Source organism: Chenopodium album, chromosome 1 (assembly GCF_948465745.1).
Source record: "Chenopodium album chromosome 1, dcCheAlbu1.1, whole genome shotgun sequence".
Lineage (NCBI taxonomy): Eukaryota > Viridiplantae > Streptophyta > Magnoliopsida > Caryophyllales > Amaranthaceae > Chenopodium > Chenopodium album.
This window is the reverse complement of record NC_137834.1, coordinates 58,938,528-58,955,557: the sequence shown is the minus strand read 5'-3', so window position 1 is coordinate 58,955,557 and position 17,030 is coordinate 58,938,528. Positions and strand designations below refer to the sequence as shown.

Genomic DNA, 17,030 nt, shown 5'->3' with positions numbered 1-17,030 from the left:
ATACGTATCTAACCAATTCATAACACTCAATTTAATTAATCTCATTAGCTTGTCGTTTTTGCTCCAATTAAATTAACTTAATAATCATTGAATCAAATGAGATACAATCCCAAATTTTATTTCAAACACAAACACTAATAATTAACTTAAATCAACTGGATAGTTGTCTTGTTGATGCTTATTTTATACCATTAGTACTTTAAAATCAAGTGTCATTGATACGTATATTACCCGGGGACATTTTTTTTAACAAGTACCATTAGTACTAAATTAAGTGTCGTTGATACTTATATTAATCGGGAACATTTTTGTTTTGACAAGTACCATTAGTACTTTAAAATAAACTAAGTAATACTATTTTATACCATTAATACTTTATACGAGTAATCAATTAAGATAGTCGTTAATACTTTAAAATCAACTAAGATAGTTGATATCTTGACATCTATTAAATCAAAGTTGCTCACACATATCTTCTCCTTTATTATAAACTAGGGTGTTTTGCGCGCGCTTTGCGCCTTCGCGCGAGTTGCTAGTTGGAATTTTAGTGTGTAATTCTTGTCTTGAGGTGTGGCAATGTGGGGTTTTTTTTTTTCTTTTTCAAGGAGGTAATGAGTTTGAAAAGAAATTCATGTGTTGGGTGCTTGTTACATGTGTGTATAAAGTATTGTTGATCATGGGTAAATTCAGCATAACCTTGTTCATAAGCGCGCGTGCTAGTTGGAGTTTTAGTTTGTAAATGTTTTCTCAGTTTTTTACTAATGTGAGATTTTTTTTTTTTAAGTTAATGTTTTTGTAAATATGTGTATACGAATGAGAATTATAGAGAATTGTATTTGTTATTGTAAATGAATGTAGTATGAGGACATTACTGTTTTTTTTTTTTTTTTTGACGGGAGAGGACATTACTTAGCCTTGTTTTGATAAGAAGTTGCTTTTTTATATATATAGTTGTCATTTGTAGTGAGAGGCCAAAAACCGAATTTGGTCCTTTAGAAAAAAAAAAGTGTGTTTATAATATCTTGCGTGATTTCTAGGAAGCTCCCATGCCTCACAATGAGCGTCATAAAAATGTAGTTGTAAGTACTTAGGTCCTCCATCAGGAGGTATTAAATTATGCAAGTAATGATAAATTTGCCCAATTATCATGCCCCTCTGCTAAGATAATTGCCCAATTATCTGAAGTGATTTCTTAAGTGGTCTCTTGATTTTCTTATGTGATCTTAATTTCCTAAAGTGATCTTTCTTTAATTTTTGAGTGATTATTCTTCTTTTTTGAAAACTTTCTTAAGTGGTATCTCTCTCTTGTTCTAGCATTTAGTAACTCTTTTTCCTAAGCTAATTTCTTTTTTAAGTGATCGAGCATCTAGCATTTAGTAACTCTTTTTCCTAAGCTAATTTCTTTTTTAAGTGATCTTTCTTAAGTTGTCTTTTCTTTTTTATGTTAAGTGACCTTTATTAAGTGGTCTATCTCAATGATCTTTCGTAAGTGGCCTCTCTCTCTCTCTTTTTTTTTTTTGACGGAATAAGTGGCCTCTCTCTCTCTAGTCTATTAATAGGTTGTTTCTTAAGCAATAATTGTCTTGATTTTCTTAAGTCGTTAGTTAGTTTTACTTCGTATAAAACAATGGTTTCAACAATTGTTTATTGTAATTGATTTCAGTTTATCCAAGCTATGGAAATTCTGAATTGATAACAAAATTTGATTTGGAATATAACAAATGTAATCTATTTGGGTTTCACGTCGACTAATATTAAGTTGACATGATTTTAAATTGGTTTGTGTCTAACTTGATATGAATTTACTTAGACTATGATAGGCTCGTGGTATTAAAAATTTGTAAAATGTTACTTGTTTTAAGAATGGTTTTGTAAAGAATAAAAAGGAACACCTTAAACGGTTTCTTTCTTTCTTACCCTCTCCTAAGCTAATTGCCATAAGATTCTATCCTAAACTAATTTTCCTTAATTGCCCTAAATTTCTCCCCTAAGCTAATTGTGTGCCTTAGATTTTCTTAAGTTATCATTCTTTTCTTTAGTAATCATTCTTCTTCTACTTGAGTGATTTTTCTTCTTAAGTGATATTCATAAGTGGTCTCTCTATCTTTTTTGCATTTTAGTAACTTTTTACTTTTTTAAGTGATATTTCTTAAGCTGTCTTTCATTTTTTATGTTAAGGGACCTTTCTTAAGTGGTCTATCTCAATAATATTAAATAAGTGGTCTCTCTCTCTTTCTAGTGTATTAATAGGCTGCTTCATAAGCTAATGCCCTGATTCTCTCTCTCTCTCTCTCTCTCTCTCTCTCTCTCTCTATATATATATATATATATATATATATATATATATATATATATATATATATATATATAAGAAAGCCTTTTCCTAAGCTAATTGTGTTTTTCTAAGCTAATTGCCCTAATTTTTGTAAATGATCTTTCCTAAGTGACCTCTCTCTTTCTCTCTCATTTCTAAGCTAATATCCTTTAGTTTTTGTATGTGATCATTCTTAATTCGTCTATCACCTCTCCAAAGCCAATTGACCAGTTTTCATAAATGATTTTTCTAAAGTGGCTTCTTTCTCTTTTTCTCTCTTAAGATAATTGGCTTGATTTTCTTAAGTGAATTTTTGAGTCGCCTTTTTTTTTTTCTCTCGCATTTTAGTAAGCCTTTTTCTTAAGCTAACTGCGTTTTTATAAGCTACTCGTCCTAACTTTCTTAGGTGATGGATCTTTCTTAATTAAGTTGTCTCTCTCACTCATGGTTTCTTTCTTTCCCTCTACTAAGCTAATTGCCCTAAGTTTCCCTCCTAAACTAATTTTCCTTAATTGCCCTAAATTTCTCTCCTAAACTAATTGTGTGCCCTGATCGTCTTAAGTTATCATTCTTTTTCTTTAGTAATCTTAGCTTAATTTCTTCTTCTTCTTCTTGAGTGATTTTTCTTCTTAAGTGATATTTTTTAAGTGGTCTCTTTTTCTTTTTAGCATTTTAGTAACTTTTTTCTTTTTATAAGTGATCTTTCTTAAGTTGTCTTTCCTTTTTTATGTTAAGGGACCTTTCTTAAGTGGTCTATCTCAATAATCTTAAATTAGTGGTCTCTCTCTCTTTCTAATGTATTAATAGGCCGCTTCATAAGCTAATTTCCCTGATTCTCTCTCTCTCTCTCTCTCTCTCTCTCTCTCTCTCTCACACACACACACACACACACACACACACACACACACACACACACATTTTAGAAAGCCTTTTCCTAAGCTAATTGCCCTAATTTTTGTAAATGATCTTTCCTAAGTGACCCCTCTCTTTCTCTCTCACTTCTAAGCTAATATCCTTTAGTTTTTGTATGTGATCATTCTTAATTCGTTTCTCACCTCTCCAAAGCCAACTGACCATTTTTCATAAATGATTTTTCTAAAGTGGCTTCTTTCTCCTTTTCTCTCTTAAGATAATTCTCTTGATTTTCTTAAGTGAATTTTTGAGTAGTCTCTTTTTCTCTCGCATTTTAGTAATCCCTTTTCTTAAGCTAACGGCGTTTTTATAAGCTACTCGTCCTAACTTTCTTAGTGATGGATCTTTCTTAATTAAGTTGTCTCTCTCACTCATGGTTCTTTCTTTCCCTCTCCTAAGCTAATTGCATTAAGTTTCTCTCCTAAACTAATTTTCTTTAATTGCCCTAAGTTTCTCTCCTAAACTAATTGTGTGCCCTGATCGTCTTAACTATCCATTACAGTTGACATTAATAGGATAATGTAATAAATATTATTGTTTAATAATAAAAACAAGGGTTTTTCTACATGGTACCCCCCCAATTATTGCGTATTCTATATTGTGCCCTTTTAAATCCAAACTTCTACACGGTGCCCACAAGTTTAAGTAACTTTATCACTTTTAACCATTCATTAAGTTACTGTCAAACACTTTAAATTAACTACTAACTATAATTAGCAATATATATTTCTTTTCCATTTATTTTATTAAAAACAAGGTTAATAAGATGTAATTATAACTTTATAAGATAATGTGGTTCTATTTCCCCAAATTCAAGATCTTCCACCATTGTCAGATTCTTCTTCTCCATAATAAACATTGATAAAATGAACTCTTTTTCTCTGAACTTTCTCAATCTTCTCATCACTAATTAAAATCCAAATTCTACAACAACGAATTAGCAAACAACCTCAACCAATTTCTAATCCGCAACCTTCCCCATTAAAACCCAAAAATCCCTCTCCCGTAAAACCGTCCAATTCAGCCCCAATATTCACCGTATCGTCATTCTCCGATGTCAAATCGACTCAAATGTAATTGCAAGACACCAAAACATGCTAAATTGAAGGTGTCTTCTACGAATCACAATTTCAAGAAGGGGTGAATAGCAATCCGTCATTATTTTGCTGGTTATTTTATGTGAAAGTGAATTAAGGATGAGTTAGCTTTGATTGTAGTAAGTTAAAGGATGATTATCTTTGTTTGTTTTGTAGGTGGATTTGTGTGAACATCATCAATGAAAATTCAAATTTGTGCCAATTCTTTCTCTGTCATTTTGGTTTTCTTTGCCTAGATTATTTTACAATTCTTTCTGTCAAATTTGTAAACATCATCAATGAGTGTGAGAGGTTTGATCAGAATGGGGTTTTATTTATGTATTTTATGTCATTTAAATTTAAGTAGTAATTAACTAAGGTGGGTGGTTAACTTAACCATAAGTTAATTACAGTTAACAAAACAGCTTATGGAGGGCATATATAAAACAATACACAAAACTTGTGGGCACCGTGTAGAAGTTTGAATTTGGAAGGGCACAACATAGAAAACGCAATAATTTGAGGGTACCATGTAGAAAAACTCTAAAAACAATTTACTCTAGAAATTGATTAAAATAATACGAAGAATATATAAAAATTAATATAGACTATTAACAACATTTGAGAAGTGATGTAATGTTATACATATGTTTAAAAAAAAAATTAGAAAATAACAAGAATATAAATTAAAACATTACAGAGAATGGAAGATTTTGGTTGCCAATGTCTGAAAGTCACTCAAGTAAGTTCACTTAAATATTGTTATACATATGTTTCAAAAAAAAAAATGTTACACATACATCTTATATGTTTACATCAGCTTAAATTTTAATTAATACTTCTTCAAAAATATAAAAAAAAATTTATAATTGATACAAACAATCCTAACAATCAATGGAACTTTCACTCAAGCAAAAAAACAGTAAGTGATTTTGACGAATTTGACCATTTCAAGCTAGTTCTATATGCCCTTTTTTTTTGGCATCCTCAAACAGATGATTAGTATAGCATTCTAGAAAGGTGCTACAATACCAGAAGGTGCAGAATATATTCCTCTAGATCTTCATGGTTATAGCTGGAGAATGACAGCAAATTCATAGCAATCAGCATCCATAGAATGATGTGCTTTCACAAGATTCAATATTACAATACCAAAGAGATTAATCTCAATAGGAGATTCATGTACAGAATTAACTTCTATTGCTTTTACGTTCATCTAATGTGAGCGCAGGAGGTCTCACTACTTCTGTTTTATTAGGTGCATCTGACGATTCGTGCACAAGAGTTACAGTAACCTCTACTGCCGATCTATTAAGTTCATCTGTTTGATGCTTCATCTGGCTCTGACAGTGCGAAAACTCTTTTGCTTGTCCCTGTCTCAATGACAAAATCACAAATAAAGAAAAACTTTGATTCTACACTCCTATCACACTTCATGCAAGATTGCAATGTCACATATTACCAGGGAAACGGCAGGAGAGACAGCAGACCACTAAGGGCAGGATTTCATAAGTTAGTGATGTAAATAAAAGACATGAAATCTATACCCAGCCATTGGCCATGGACCAAGCATAAATTAAGAGCCATTCACCCTACACACCCAACCTGCCCCATATACCCACCTTCTCAAACCTGTCACCCACCCGGTAAAATCAAGTTATACTCCCTCTACTTACAAATCAACATCTTATATATGCCATATTCATCCCAATTTTATCAAGTGATGTGCGTCTTAAAAAAAAAGGTTTATCTTTCTTTTACACTACAGTCTACACTGTCAATATAATAATTTCCTTTTTACACTATCTATCTAAAGCCTTACCCCTCCATCTTTAAATTTTAAATCTTTGAGCCAAAAACCCTTAGGAGAATTTTATTAGTAAACAGAGTGAGTAGTCAGTACAACTACTCAATATATTTTGCATGAGCCTTAACCTTAAAATCCTTTGAAATCATTTCCTAAGCAATCAAAGAAGTGAATGACATCAAGATCATAGTGATTGAGCTACAACTATGGCTACTAAACATGGCATTCGGTTCACACCTAATATACAAAAATGTAGTCATTGGCTTCCAAAGACGGCTATACAAAAATTTAGACGTATGGTTTAGGTATTAACAGCCAAATTAAGAAATGGTAGCAAAAGAAACTTACAATTTCGAGAGATTCAAACAAAGCAGCCATTGCAGCATTGGTAGTGTTGGCGGGTTTCTTGTTTTTCTGACACAGATTTTGGAGATCCCTTCAACTGAAGCTGTGGAAGTCCACCTTCTTACTGTCATTCAACATCTCGGTAACCTCTTCTTGTGCGTCAAAATCAATGACTTTTTTCCCATCATTGACTTGCTACTCTACCTCCTTCTGGGGTTCACTTTGTCCTTTAAATTCAACTTATTCCCGAAACCACTTCTGAAATTTCCTTAATCTAACCTCCCACACAAGAAGTAGAAACAAAATTTCAAAAATCAAAAACAGGGAATAACATCCAAATTAAAATTCTGAAAAACCATTACCAAGAAGCACACTGTTGTCAATTACGCGAGCATGAACTTCTTGACAACATAACGACGGCAACAAGAAGTATAATTGAAACCAAAATCAAACTCAATACCTGAAAATTGTTGTACTCTCACTACAAAAAAAACATAATAACTCCATAAATATTACAATACTTAAGCATTGTAGAGAAGAAAACAAAATATAATTTTGATAATTATAGAGAGGAGTTGGCAATTGGCAACTAAATAGCAAGATTGTGTTATAACCACATCCCATCAAATTGAAAAGGCAATCAACTTGATAGTTACGGCGTCATTAAATCAAGGTCCAGCAAAAGATACAATAAACCAATACAAGCAAATATTAAATGCTTTAAATTCTATTAAAAATAACTTGAGAGGCAACTACAAAGACAAGAAAATGAAAAGCACATAGTTGTATCAGTCAAAACAGCCATCTTAAGCTACAGGATGCAAACCTTATTGTAATATGTCCTTGTTGTAATACCATTGTTGCCAATGATGTAAATATATTATTCAATTCGTGAATTGTAGAATCCACATTCTGAAGTGATTCAGCTCTGCTCTGCATACAAGTTTCTTGCAATGAAACCATCTGTTGCTGCTGTTGATTCTGTTGTTGCAACAATGGCTGAGATTCCCTAACAGCTAATTTTCTGCAAAATTAAAGATCAATGAAGTCAACACCTTAACTAAAGGAAACAAATGCCATTATAATTACAAGCTACTAAAAGATATAATTTGCCAACAAAAAATATTATTACTCAAATATATATAATCCCATGAACGATTTGCTCCTCATATTCTCACTTTCAAACCATCATATTCAACAAAGTAAGAAAGTTTCAAAGGTTAGATTAGAGTTGAAAAAAATATAGAAAATTATCACTTCAATCAATGCCTCAATTTTTTACACCCATTGAAAAAACAAAGAGCTAAAACTCTAAGAGCTCACTCAATCTGTCAATCATAAGGTTGAAGGTTGCATAGGATATCATTGTCTTAGTATAGAATATGTTATTTTTACTTCTAAATACGAATGTCAAAGGTAAAATTTTCACAATCAATTACAATTGTAACAATTAAAACTCTACATGAGGTTATTGATTTCCCAGTGCATCCCCTTTTCACCCTTAGCAGACCCCTTTGTATCGCCCTATTAAAATTCACAACCACCAAACTCAAAGTAAGCAAAATTAACTATCAAATCATTTCACGGACATAGATACCCAGATGAATCAAAAGGGCGAAAAATCCTCAACAGTTCGATTTTTCAATCAAATTTGAGAAAATTTATTAAGAAAAGTAACCAGACAAAAAGGATTGTGGTTTTCTACGAAAATTAAAGCTATATCCTAGATTGTCCAAAGATATTGGTGATTAGAAAAAGGATAAACATCTTACCTCAAGAAGCTGGTTTAATGGAGGAGATTAAGCTCATAACACGCTGAAAGCCTTCAGTGGATAATAAACCCTAGAAATAGCCCAATTTATTTAATAGTTCAATTATTCACATTGGAAGAACCCTAAATTGAGTATACTGTAAAATTAAATTGAAAATTAATACGAAAATTTGATTTTAATGGGGACGAAATTAGGGATTGAAATTGGGTAAACTTGCAAACAAATTGAAACACTTACTCACCTAAAATCGTCAATATCCCAAATCCCAACTAAGTAAAACCAGAAAAGCCGAAAAATCAAAAGAATTTTAAAACCCTAGAAATAGTTAATTTCAAAGACAATACCCTTGAGAAGATTCTGAGGCTTGAGAAACCCAAGAAGCTGAAAGAGAAAGCTCTGAACCTGAGTCGGAGGAAGAGGCAGAGGACGTTGGTAGGCTCCATGGCGATGAGGGAAGTGAAGATGAGAGATACCGTCAAGATGAGAGTGAGAAGTGCCGAGGAGAGAGAAAGAGTGTGCAGAAAGGAAAACCAAATACCCATGTGCACATATAAAATATTTTGAGGGCAAATCAGGAACACACTGTAGATAAGGAAATACAAGCACAAATCTGGGGGTAATATAGTCAGCGCACTCTTCATAAGGAGAGCAATTCTAATTTGTGCTCCCCGGCTTTTATAGGGTAGGAATACAAACACCCCTTTTCCCTCACTCTTTCACTCTCTCTCTCTCCTCTCTCTACAAAATGAAGACTAACTTCATTTCAAGTATTCTTCTTCTCCTTCTTGTGGCAAATGCTGTTATCCTCGTATCGAACGCGGGCGACGACGAGGAGTTATCGAGTGCGGTACAACGACACAGGAATCGCAAGCCGAAGAGAAGAGGGCGGAGAAACGGCTGTAACATCTTCAAAGGAAGTTGGGTTTATGATAGATCATACCCATTGTATGATGCAAATAGTTGTCCATTTATTGGAGACGGATTTAATTGCCAAAAGAATGGAAGACCTGATAAAGATTATCTTAAGTATAGATGGCAGCCTTCTGGTTGTAATCTTCAAAGGTAATTAACTTTCCTTGTTCTGTTTTTATTTTAATAATAGTAATTAATTATAGTTATATTAATTATTAATGGTAATGTGGTTAGTTTATAAAACACAATTTGCATGACATTTTAGTTGGTTATAATGTACCCGTTATAATAAGTTTGGTGATAAAGACGATTGTTTAATTGTAACGTTCGTTCTGTTCGGAATTTATAGTCACATACATTGTTCAATTTGTTCACACTCACCGGTACCTTCCATTTAAGTAGGTAATATATAATCGATAAATCGTGATTCCGGGCGGAGTGAATATGAGATATGAGATCGGTGTAGATCGTGGACAGAGTGGGTTTGTTGGTATTGAGAAATTAGGAGGATGGGCTGGAGGATGGAGAAATATGACCGTTGTACCTAAATATAATAAAAAATAAAAATATAAAAAATAAATAAAAAATAACCGTTGATTATGTCGTATGAATTTTGCTACCCGGCATTTTAATGAAATGGGGGTAATTATTATTATTATTAATATTATATATAAATAATGTCTAAAAAAAAAAAAAACTTCAGATGTTTGATTTACTGCAATGTGGAAATTTTGTGAATATATTGGAAATTTTTTGTGAACAGATTCCATGGACGTGCTTTATTAGAGAAATGGAGGGGAAAAAAAGGTTATGTTTGTTGGAGAATCATTAAGCTTCAATCAATGGGAATCACTTACATGCATGCTTCATAGCGCGGTGCCTCTATCCAAGTACACCGTTGTCACTAGAGGTTCTCTCTCTGTTTTCTCTTTTCCGGTAAGCTATCTCATCCATTTACACTCTTCCCGACATTTTCGGTCCATTTGCTAGGCGGTAATTACTCAATTTGTTAGTACAAAGTTATTTTGTATTTCTTCTAAATTACGTATATGTGGTGGATGTGTTAGGGAGTACTTTTTTTTCTTTTTTTTTAGACATATGTACGAAGCTTAAAAATTATATATAATTCGATGATCATTAAGTATTTTCAATTTGTTAGTATTTTCATATATACTACTTTACATGTTTTATAATAAGCTTAACACTTTTTTGTTCTTGTACGTACTTTATATATAATTACGTTAGGCTTATACGGATTACATGACATTATAAAATAAGATCTGTTTATTTATTTTGAATAGGAATATGATACTTCAATAATGATGTTGAAAAATGGATTTTTGGTGGACGTTGTGACTGAAAAATTTGGACGAGTACTCAAGCTGGATTCTATTAGTTCCGGCTCTACTTGGTTATGGGCTGATGTACTTATTTTCAATTCCTACCACTGGTGGACTCACAGGTACATTATCATTATATTTATTATAATCATTACGAGTACTATATGTCTATATTTATTACGACATCCTACTCCGTAACATGAAAGACAAAGTACTTGTTACGGCGTTGCAGAAATGCAATATATTTTTAAACTTTATGTCGATGGCTTAAATTAAGTGTACAACATTTGATGCAGATGGGAATACTTCAAGACGGGAGGCAAGATTATCAAAAACATGGACCATATGAAAGCGTACAATATTGCATTGAGAACATGGGCTAAATGGGTTGATGCTAACATTGACCCTAGAAAGACTCAAGTTTTCTTCCAAGGAGTTTCAGCTGCTCATCTTAAGTAAGTTCTTTTAGATACACCCAGCTCGCTAATTAGCTTGGTTGAATACACCTGATGCTCACAAATTCTTTTTTCTTTTCCGGTTCTTTTGGTGTGTTACTTGGGTTTTGTGGGTCCAGTGGAAGCGAATGGGGAGAACCAAGAGCAAAATTTTGTCGCAAAGAGACTAGACCGTTGTTAGGATCAGTGTATCCAGGTGGTAGTCATCCGGGTGAAGTGATTGTGAGGAAGGTATTGAGTAAAATGAAGATGCCTGTTCATTTGCTCGACATAACCCTTCTCACTCAGTTAAGAAAAGACGGACACCCAGCAATTTACGCTGGTGGTGGACCTAAATTACTTGATTTTAGTCATTGGTGTCTTCCTGGTGTTCCAGATACTTGGAACCAACTTTTGTATTCAATTTTGTTCCGACAATGAATTCAACAAACAAAAACAATGAATTTTAATTTTTAAACAGCAACTGTCACTTTTTGTTGATTTTTTTTCTTCACCAGCAAATAGTTATATTAAACACTATTAAAAACAGGAGCTCGTTGTCAAAAAAATATAAAAATAAAATTAAAATAAACACAGGAGCTGAAGAGCTGCTTCGGAAAAAACATTAATACACCTTTAAAAGATACAGAGATTCTCATCTGGTCTAACAAATGTGAGTTTGTTCGCAGAACTGAAATACAAAATGGTAAAATTATCTACCAGCTATAACCTACTGAAAGAACTTGATTTTCAATCTACAAAACAAGATGCATAATTGTGTTAAAACTTTGGCAAGATCAATGGGTTGCTTAACAAATTTATTTCGACACACGAATTCTCTTGTCTCGGAGAGGAAGATCAATCGGTTGCTGAGCTTGGTGAGGATGGTCTGGTCCTTTGTACACTTTGAGGTGATTGAACAAATACCGGCCAAGCTGTAAATAATTTTTTAATTAAATTATAAGAGGGTAACAATTAAATAGGCAACACCATCAATAAGAAAGCATAGAAACAGAAGAAATTTCATTCAGAGATCCACATGGAATCTAGCACTTCCTTTGTTTTCTTGCTCTATTTTATTTTCCCAAGGGTCAGTGTGGGTGTAGAATTGTACTTTCTTAATGTATGCACGGAAGCCCTAACACATGGGCTGAAGTAAGACAACGTATAGACTCTTCAGCTGTGTGGGAGGCGGCTCAAGGTCGTGAGACAAGTAAAAAAGATACGGTGTCTAAGAATATTGTGCTTTTTTTGTACTTTTATTAATGATAGTCTATTGTGCACTTTGCGTAGAAAGTTCAAGGCTCAGGTTTCCAAGAACTTTGATAAAAAAAAAAATTTGAATCATATTCAGAAACCATGAGGCTGGAAATTAAGTTTTAACTTGCTGATATAGCATGTTAAATATCGCTTTTAAGAATAAATTTTAAAGGGTTTTTCTCGTTTTTGGGAAGTCAAATGCAGTGACTTGCAGAAACCTCTCATGTGGCCTAGTTGGGGGAAATTAATTACAGTGACTAAGGAGGATTTCTGAATAAATTGAGGGAAATAAAAAATGCAAGATGAAATTTAAGTTCATAGAATCTAAACCTACTGGCAATTTCAAGTCTGGCGGTTGGCTGTTGTTTAAAGCATAAACAAATATCCAGACAAGCAGAGCTTCTACAATAGGTTATAATTGGAGTATTAAGGCGATTTAAAGATTCCTCATATTGGGGCAGTTTCATAGTGCTCAGGTTGAAGTCTCTCTTGTTAAAAAGCTCATTTTTCCACCCGCCACAACATCTCAATTAATCTACTAAAAAAAATGCATCCTTGCTGCGGCAGAATCAAGGAGCAGGATGTACTTAAATCATTTTATAATTGGAAAACATTGCCTACGTCATTGCACAGAAAATACACAACTCTTTTTCTGTAATTAATCAATATGCAACACATTTTCCTTCATGTCACACACACACACACTCAGCTGCTCTCCAGAAAATCTGCTTTAATACATAGCACGGCTTTACTTGGCTATTGGTGTTAGACATAGGTACACATCCAACATCCAAGTCATAAATTTGGCTATATTTAACATACTGAGGTCTGAGGTGTCAAGGATCCTACAAGGTGTTTTGAGATGATGAGCCTGAATAACATAGGTCAAAGAAAATGATGCAATTTTCATAGAGGTGGTATATAATTACATGCATGTTGAGTAAAAGTGTTTGTATGATTCAGTCTATTTAAACCAAACTACCTAGTGTTTTGTCAGCTGTCGATTATTAGCAGGCAGAATTAAACTATATCATAAGTAAAATGAAGATACAGCCGAAATCACTTACCCTTCCTTTAGGAAGCATGCCACGAACAGCATGCTCAACAATTCTTTCAGGAATTCTTTTCTGAAGTTGGTCAAAAGTTTCCTCTTTCAGACCACCTGGCCTTCCTGAATGCCTCCTGTATAATTTCTGTGTCCTCTTTTTACCCGATACAGCAATCTTATCAGCATTTACCTGTAGTTTTCCAAGTAGAGCGAAAGCCAATTAGCTTGTAGATACTTCATGCCTATACTACATGTATGTGAGTAGCAAAACCTATATGAGCCTTAATATGACCAGATCTAGTATGCAAAAAGTAGTGAAGAAGTAGCAAAAATGACCTGAATCATCATCTGAAAATAATAATCTCTAGTCCACACTATTATATGACTAATATTCACTGCAGTTTGAATATTGTCTAGTATAGATTGCCTGATAAAGAGAGTTTCTTGTACTTCAATATCTTGTAAGCATCCAAATTCCCAATAGTTCAAGCTTATTGTTGTTACGCACATTTTAACGAAACCTAGTCATTTATCACAAACAAAAATATCTGAATTTCACTGCCCTCTATATTATTAATGTTTTGCTAGGCAGGGAACAGGTGTGCCTAGGTGCTGAGAAAAGCAATGCTCCTCTTTTTTTTGTAAGAGAGGCAATTTTGATGAGGTGAACACTTTCTTTTAAAACACAAAAAAAATATTGATTTATTATTAACAGCGCCTCACTTCAACGAGGCATACGTAAGGCACAGAAAACCCCCCCATCACCATGATGCACCCTGAACCTATTATGCATTAGCAAGGAAAGGCAAGCTTTTGGAGCAGGGTCCGTTACTGTCTAACTAATCACTAAGAATCCATAAGTAAGGAACAAAGCTGTTTACCTGGCTAATAACAGTTTTGAAAATCCAAGATCCACTCAACCAAATTAAGAAAGTTTGCCAGTGCATATCAAAAGAACAAAGAATACCATAGTTCCTGCTTACCCAACAGTTATCATAGTTCTACGGTTCTACCTACTTCCTGTTAGTGAGAAAGTTGTTTTCCTGAACATCCCCTTTCACTTCTATAAGCACTAATAAAGAGTTAAGGAACAGTTATGGTACACAAATGAAGATACACTGTCAACATTCAAGCATCGGAGAAAAGCTATAGTACTTTATAAGTATATAACAAAAAATTCTAACATTCACAAACTCTCATCTTTAAGCTTCAATACTCAAGAGAAAACAAGCTACATGATGTATCACAAACTTTCTGCTAGTTTCCTAGGGTAAGGAAAATAGACAACAATTTTTAAAATATGAGGTTTTGCCTTTTTTCCTTTTAAATTGTAATTTACGTTGGTCAGCCCCGCAGGTATGAGAGGAACTAATGAACGCATGCAACATAGCTATGTAAAGGAGGATGCAAGAGACAAGGCCACATGGTTTATAATAAGCCTAAACTTCAGAGAAATAACATACCACAATTACAAAGGCTCCCATGTCAACACTTGGAGTAAAGGAAGCCACATTCTTCCCACGAATATGTACTGCTATAATCGACGCCAACCTCCCAAGAATCAGATCTGTGGCATCAACAACATACCATGTCTTGTCGGTAGGGACGTGGTCAGCAGCTTTAGGATACCAAGTTTTGTTCCAAATATCCTGGAAGCAGAGAAAAAAATAAATAAGCGTGAGTAAAACAAATTGATTCACAAAGTTTTTTTAACCAAATGATACGATTATCAGCCACATGAAAATAGTATGAGTTGCTTGATTGCGAGGACAAGGTGCAAGTTAGACATTTCTCCACATATATAATGTGCGAACATGACTTTTGATGGAGACCACATTCATTAGCTACCTAGACCTAGAAGTAATTTAGATAAGCACAAAGAGGAGGAAAAACAAGGGGTATGCACATTCACACTCGACCAAGGCTTCTATTCAAATTCAATCTTAACAAAGTGAAAAACAGCAAAGTTCTTTCTGGGTTTGGCAGGCTGCAATTTCAATTCAAAGGCCTTTTTCTTCAGGAAAATTTTCTTCTGTCAATTTTGTCACTGAATAATAATTGCAATTAGGAATAGCTACTTAAAAACAAAAAAGAGAGAGAGAGACTAGCTTTATAATTCGTTAAAAATTTTGCTGATGAAGAAACATTCCACCATGTAAAGATAATAAAACCATTTGTATCAATAAAAATGAAAAACCTAAATCTTCCTAGTGAAATCTAATGCCATAATTACAGCACAAAAACCCCCTGCTAACTTGCTAAGAGTATCCAATAACACCTACACAAAGAATTACAATATGATTGATGTAATTATTGACATTGGGCTAATTATTTCAACTCAGTTTTATTTCCAGCTTTTTCTATCTCATTTTTGTTTGCTTTCCCGAATTTTTTTCTTCTCTCTCTAAACTAGGAATTCAAATAGCGAAAACATATTTGCGGAAATCAGTTTCTGTGACATTGTAATTAAACACTTAAAATAGCTCCAACCACTCAATCCATTGTAGAATTATACTCAACAACCCAAAATGCCAACACAAAACATAATCAACATATTTTTAGCCCATATTCATGCCCAAATTTCACCAAAAAAGCCTTAATAAGCTAATTACAATTCCAGTCAATAATTAGCCTCAATCTTCAACAACCCACATCAGAATTCCCTAAAATATGGCTCCCACTACACCAAAAACAAGCATAATTGGAGTTTATCAAACCACAACACATTCAATTTATTCATTAACAAAAAATAAATAACAAATGTCAATGCGTGATTTTGCCATGAATTCCGAAACTTAAAACCCCATTACGAAATACAGTTAGCCCTTGAGGTTGCATATATCACGATCAATAAAATCAATAACTGAGAAGTCACCCATACAACAATAAACTATTAGACATTGCAGAAATTGTAAGGAGGAGAGAGAAAGAGAGTTACAGGGCCAGCAGCTTCATCAAGAGTAAACATCCAGCGTTCGGCTAAAGGAACATGAGGTATAGCAAGCTCTTTCTTCACTTCCTTTTTGAGTTGACGCCATTGCTCAGTACATGACTTAGAGGATGCTTGTGGGCTGACAATTGCTGTTGTTTTGGTTAAGCCAGGAAACCTGAAAACTGGAGTTTGCTTTAATTGGGTTCCGAAGATGGATTTCTGGGTTTGTGTTGATGGAAATGTTAGGGATGAAGCGCTGGCCATTGCCGCCATTGTTGTATGTGTCTCCGAGCTTAGAGAGAGAATGAGGGGGCCAAGAATTGGATAAGATGACACTCAATAGTGCACACTCGCAAGGTAATGAAACTGGGATTTTGAAGATAGGGGAGAGATGGAATAAAACCCCCAATTCAATTTCAGCCTATTTGGGTTCGTGGTTGGGTTTGGGTTCCAATCCCGATTAAAAAGGTTCAAAAGTTTTGGGTATCTCTCATGAATAGATTCTTCATTGTTCATGTAGGTTACAATGTGGTGACTCATGAAATGGATGAATATAGACAACACAATTACCTCTTTACATCTCTCTCTTATTCTCCCTTTCCCCTTATTTTATACAGTAATACGTTATCAGCACCATACTCTAAACGAAACTATTACATTGATCACTCCGTAAGTATACTAGCCAAAAAAAAGTCCAGGTATTCATTTTATAACATTAGTTAACACGTATCAAATATTGATGCTAGAAATTATATCGTCCGTAAGTATGCTAGCAAATGTTTTATATTAACACGGATAGGAATTATAACAAATGCTTTCCACCTTCACTCTCGTTTTGCACCTTCACCTTATATGCCTTTGGTTTTGTTTTTTTTTTT

At 33.8% G+C, this 17,030-nt stretch overlaps 1 protein-coding gene, 1 long non-coding RNA gene and 1 pseudogene across 5 annotated transcripts; 1 reads left to right on the top strand and 2 right to left on the bottom strand.

The window, feature by feature from the left end:
* Positions 1–5,030: 5,030 nt before the first annotated feature.
* LOC145556622 (uncharacterized) lies at positions 5,031–8,784 on the bottom strand. Of its 3 annotated transcripts, none has more exons than XR_014091911.1 (4): positions 8,571–8,784; positions 8,227–8,296; positions 7,281–7,478; positions 5,031–6,935 (listed from the first exon to the last, which is right to left on the bottom strand). It is a non-coding gene; the product is annotated as an uncharacterized LOC145556622 (long non-coding RNA). The 3 variants fall into 3 exon arrangements; XR_014091910.1 differs by having other exon boundaries at positions 5,031–5,675; positions 6,458–7,478; positions 8,571–8,781; XR_014091909.1 differs by having other exon boundaries at positions 5,031–7,478; positions 8,571–8,782.
* Positions 8,785–8,915: 131 nt separating this feature from the next.
* LOC145556603 (protein trichome birefringence-like 42) lies at positions 8,916–11,420 on the top strand (annotated as a pseudogene). The gene is made up of 5 exons (XR_014091907.1): positions 8,916–9,288; positions 9,902–10,074; positions 10,440–10,600; positions 10,775–10,933; positions 11,053–11,420. The product of XR_014091907.1 is annotated as a protein trichome birefringence-like 42 (transcript).
* Positions 11,421–11,513: 93 nt separating this feature from the next.
* LOC145556613 (large ribosomal subunit protein uL13c-like) lies at positions 11,514–16,547 on the bottom strand. The gene is made up of 4 exons (XM_081618267.1): positions 16,159–16,547; positions 14,684–14,869; positions 13,240–13,410; positions 11,514–11,847 (listed from the first exon to the last, which is right to left on the bottom strand). Exons 1-4 carry the CDS (start codon positions 16,423–16,425, stop codon positions 11,731–11,733), a joined length of 741 nt encoding a protein of 246 aa, XP_081474393.1. The 5' UTR covers positions 16,426–16,547; the 3' UTR covers positions 11,514–11,730.
* Between the last annotated feature and the right edge of the window lie 483 nt (positions 16,548–17,030).

Bases quoted from the DNA above. Each gene is read 5' to 3' on its own strand.
- LOC145556613 (XM_081618267.1), bottom strand. From the start codon at position 16,425: ATGGCGGCAATGGCCAGCGCTTCATCCCTAACATTTCCATCAACACAA. The intron at 14,870-16,158 runs GTAACTCTCTTT...CTCTGCTTCCAG, and splicing joins TTGATGAAGCTGCTGGCCCT to GATATTTGGAACAAAACTTG. The intron at 11,848-13,239 runs GTAAGTGATTTC...AATTATTTACAG, and splicing joins GCATGCTTCCTAAAGGAAGG to CTTGGCCGGTATTTGTTCAA.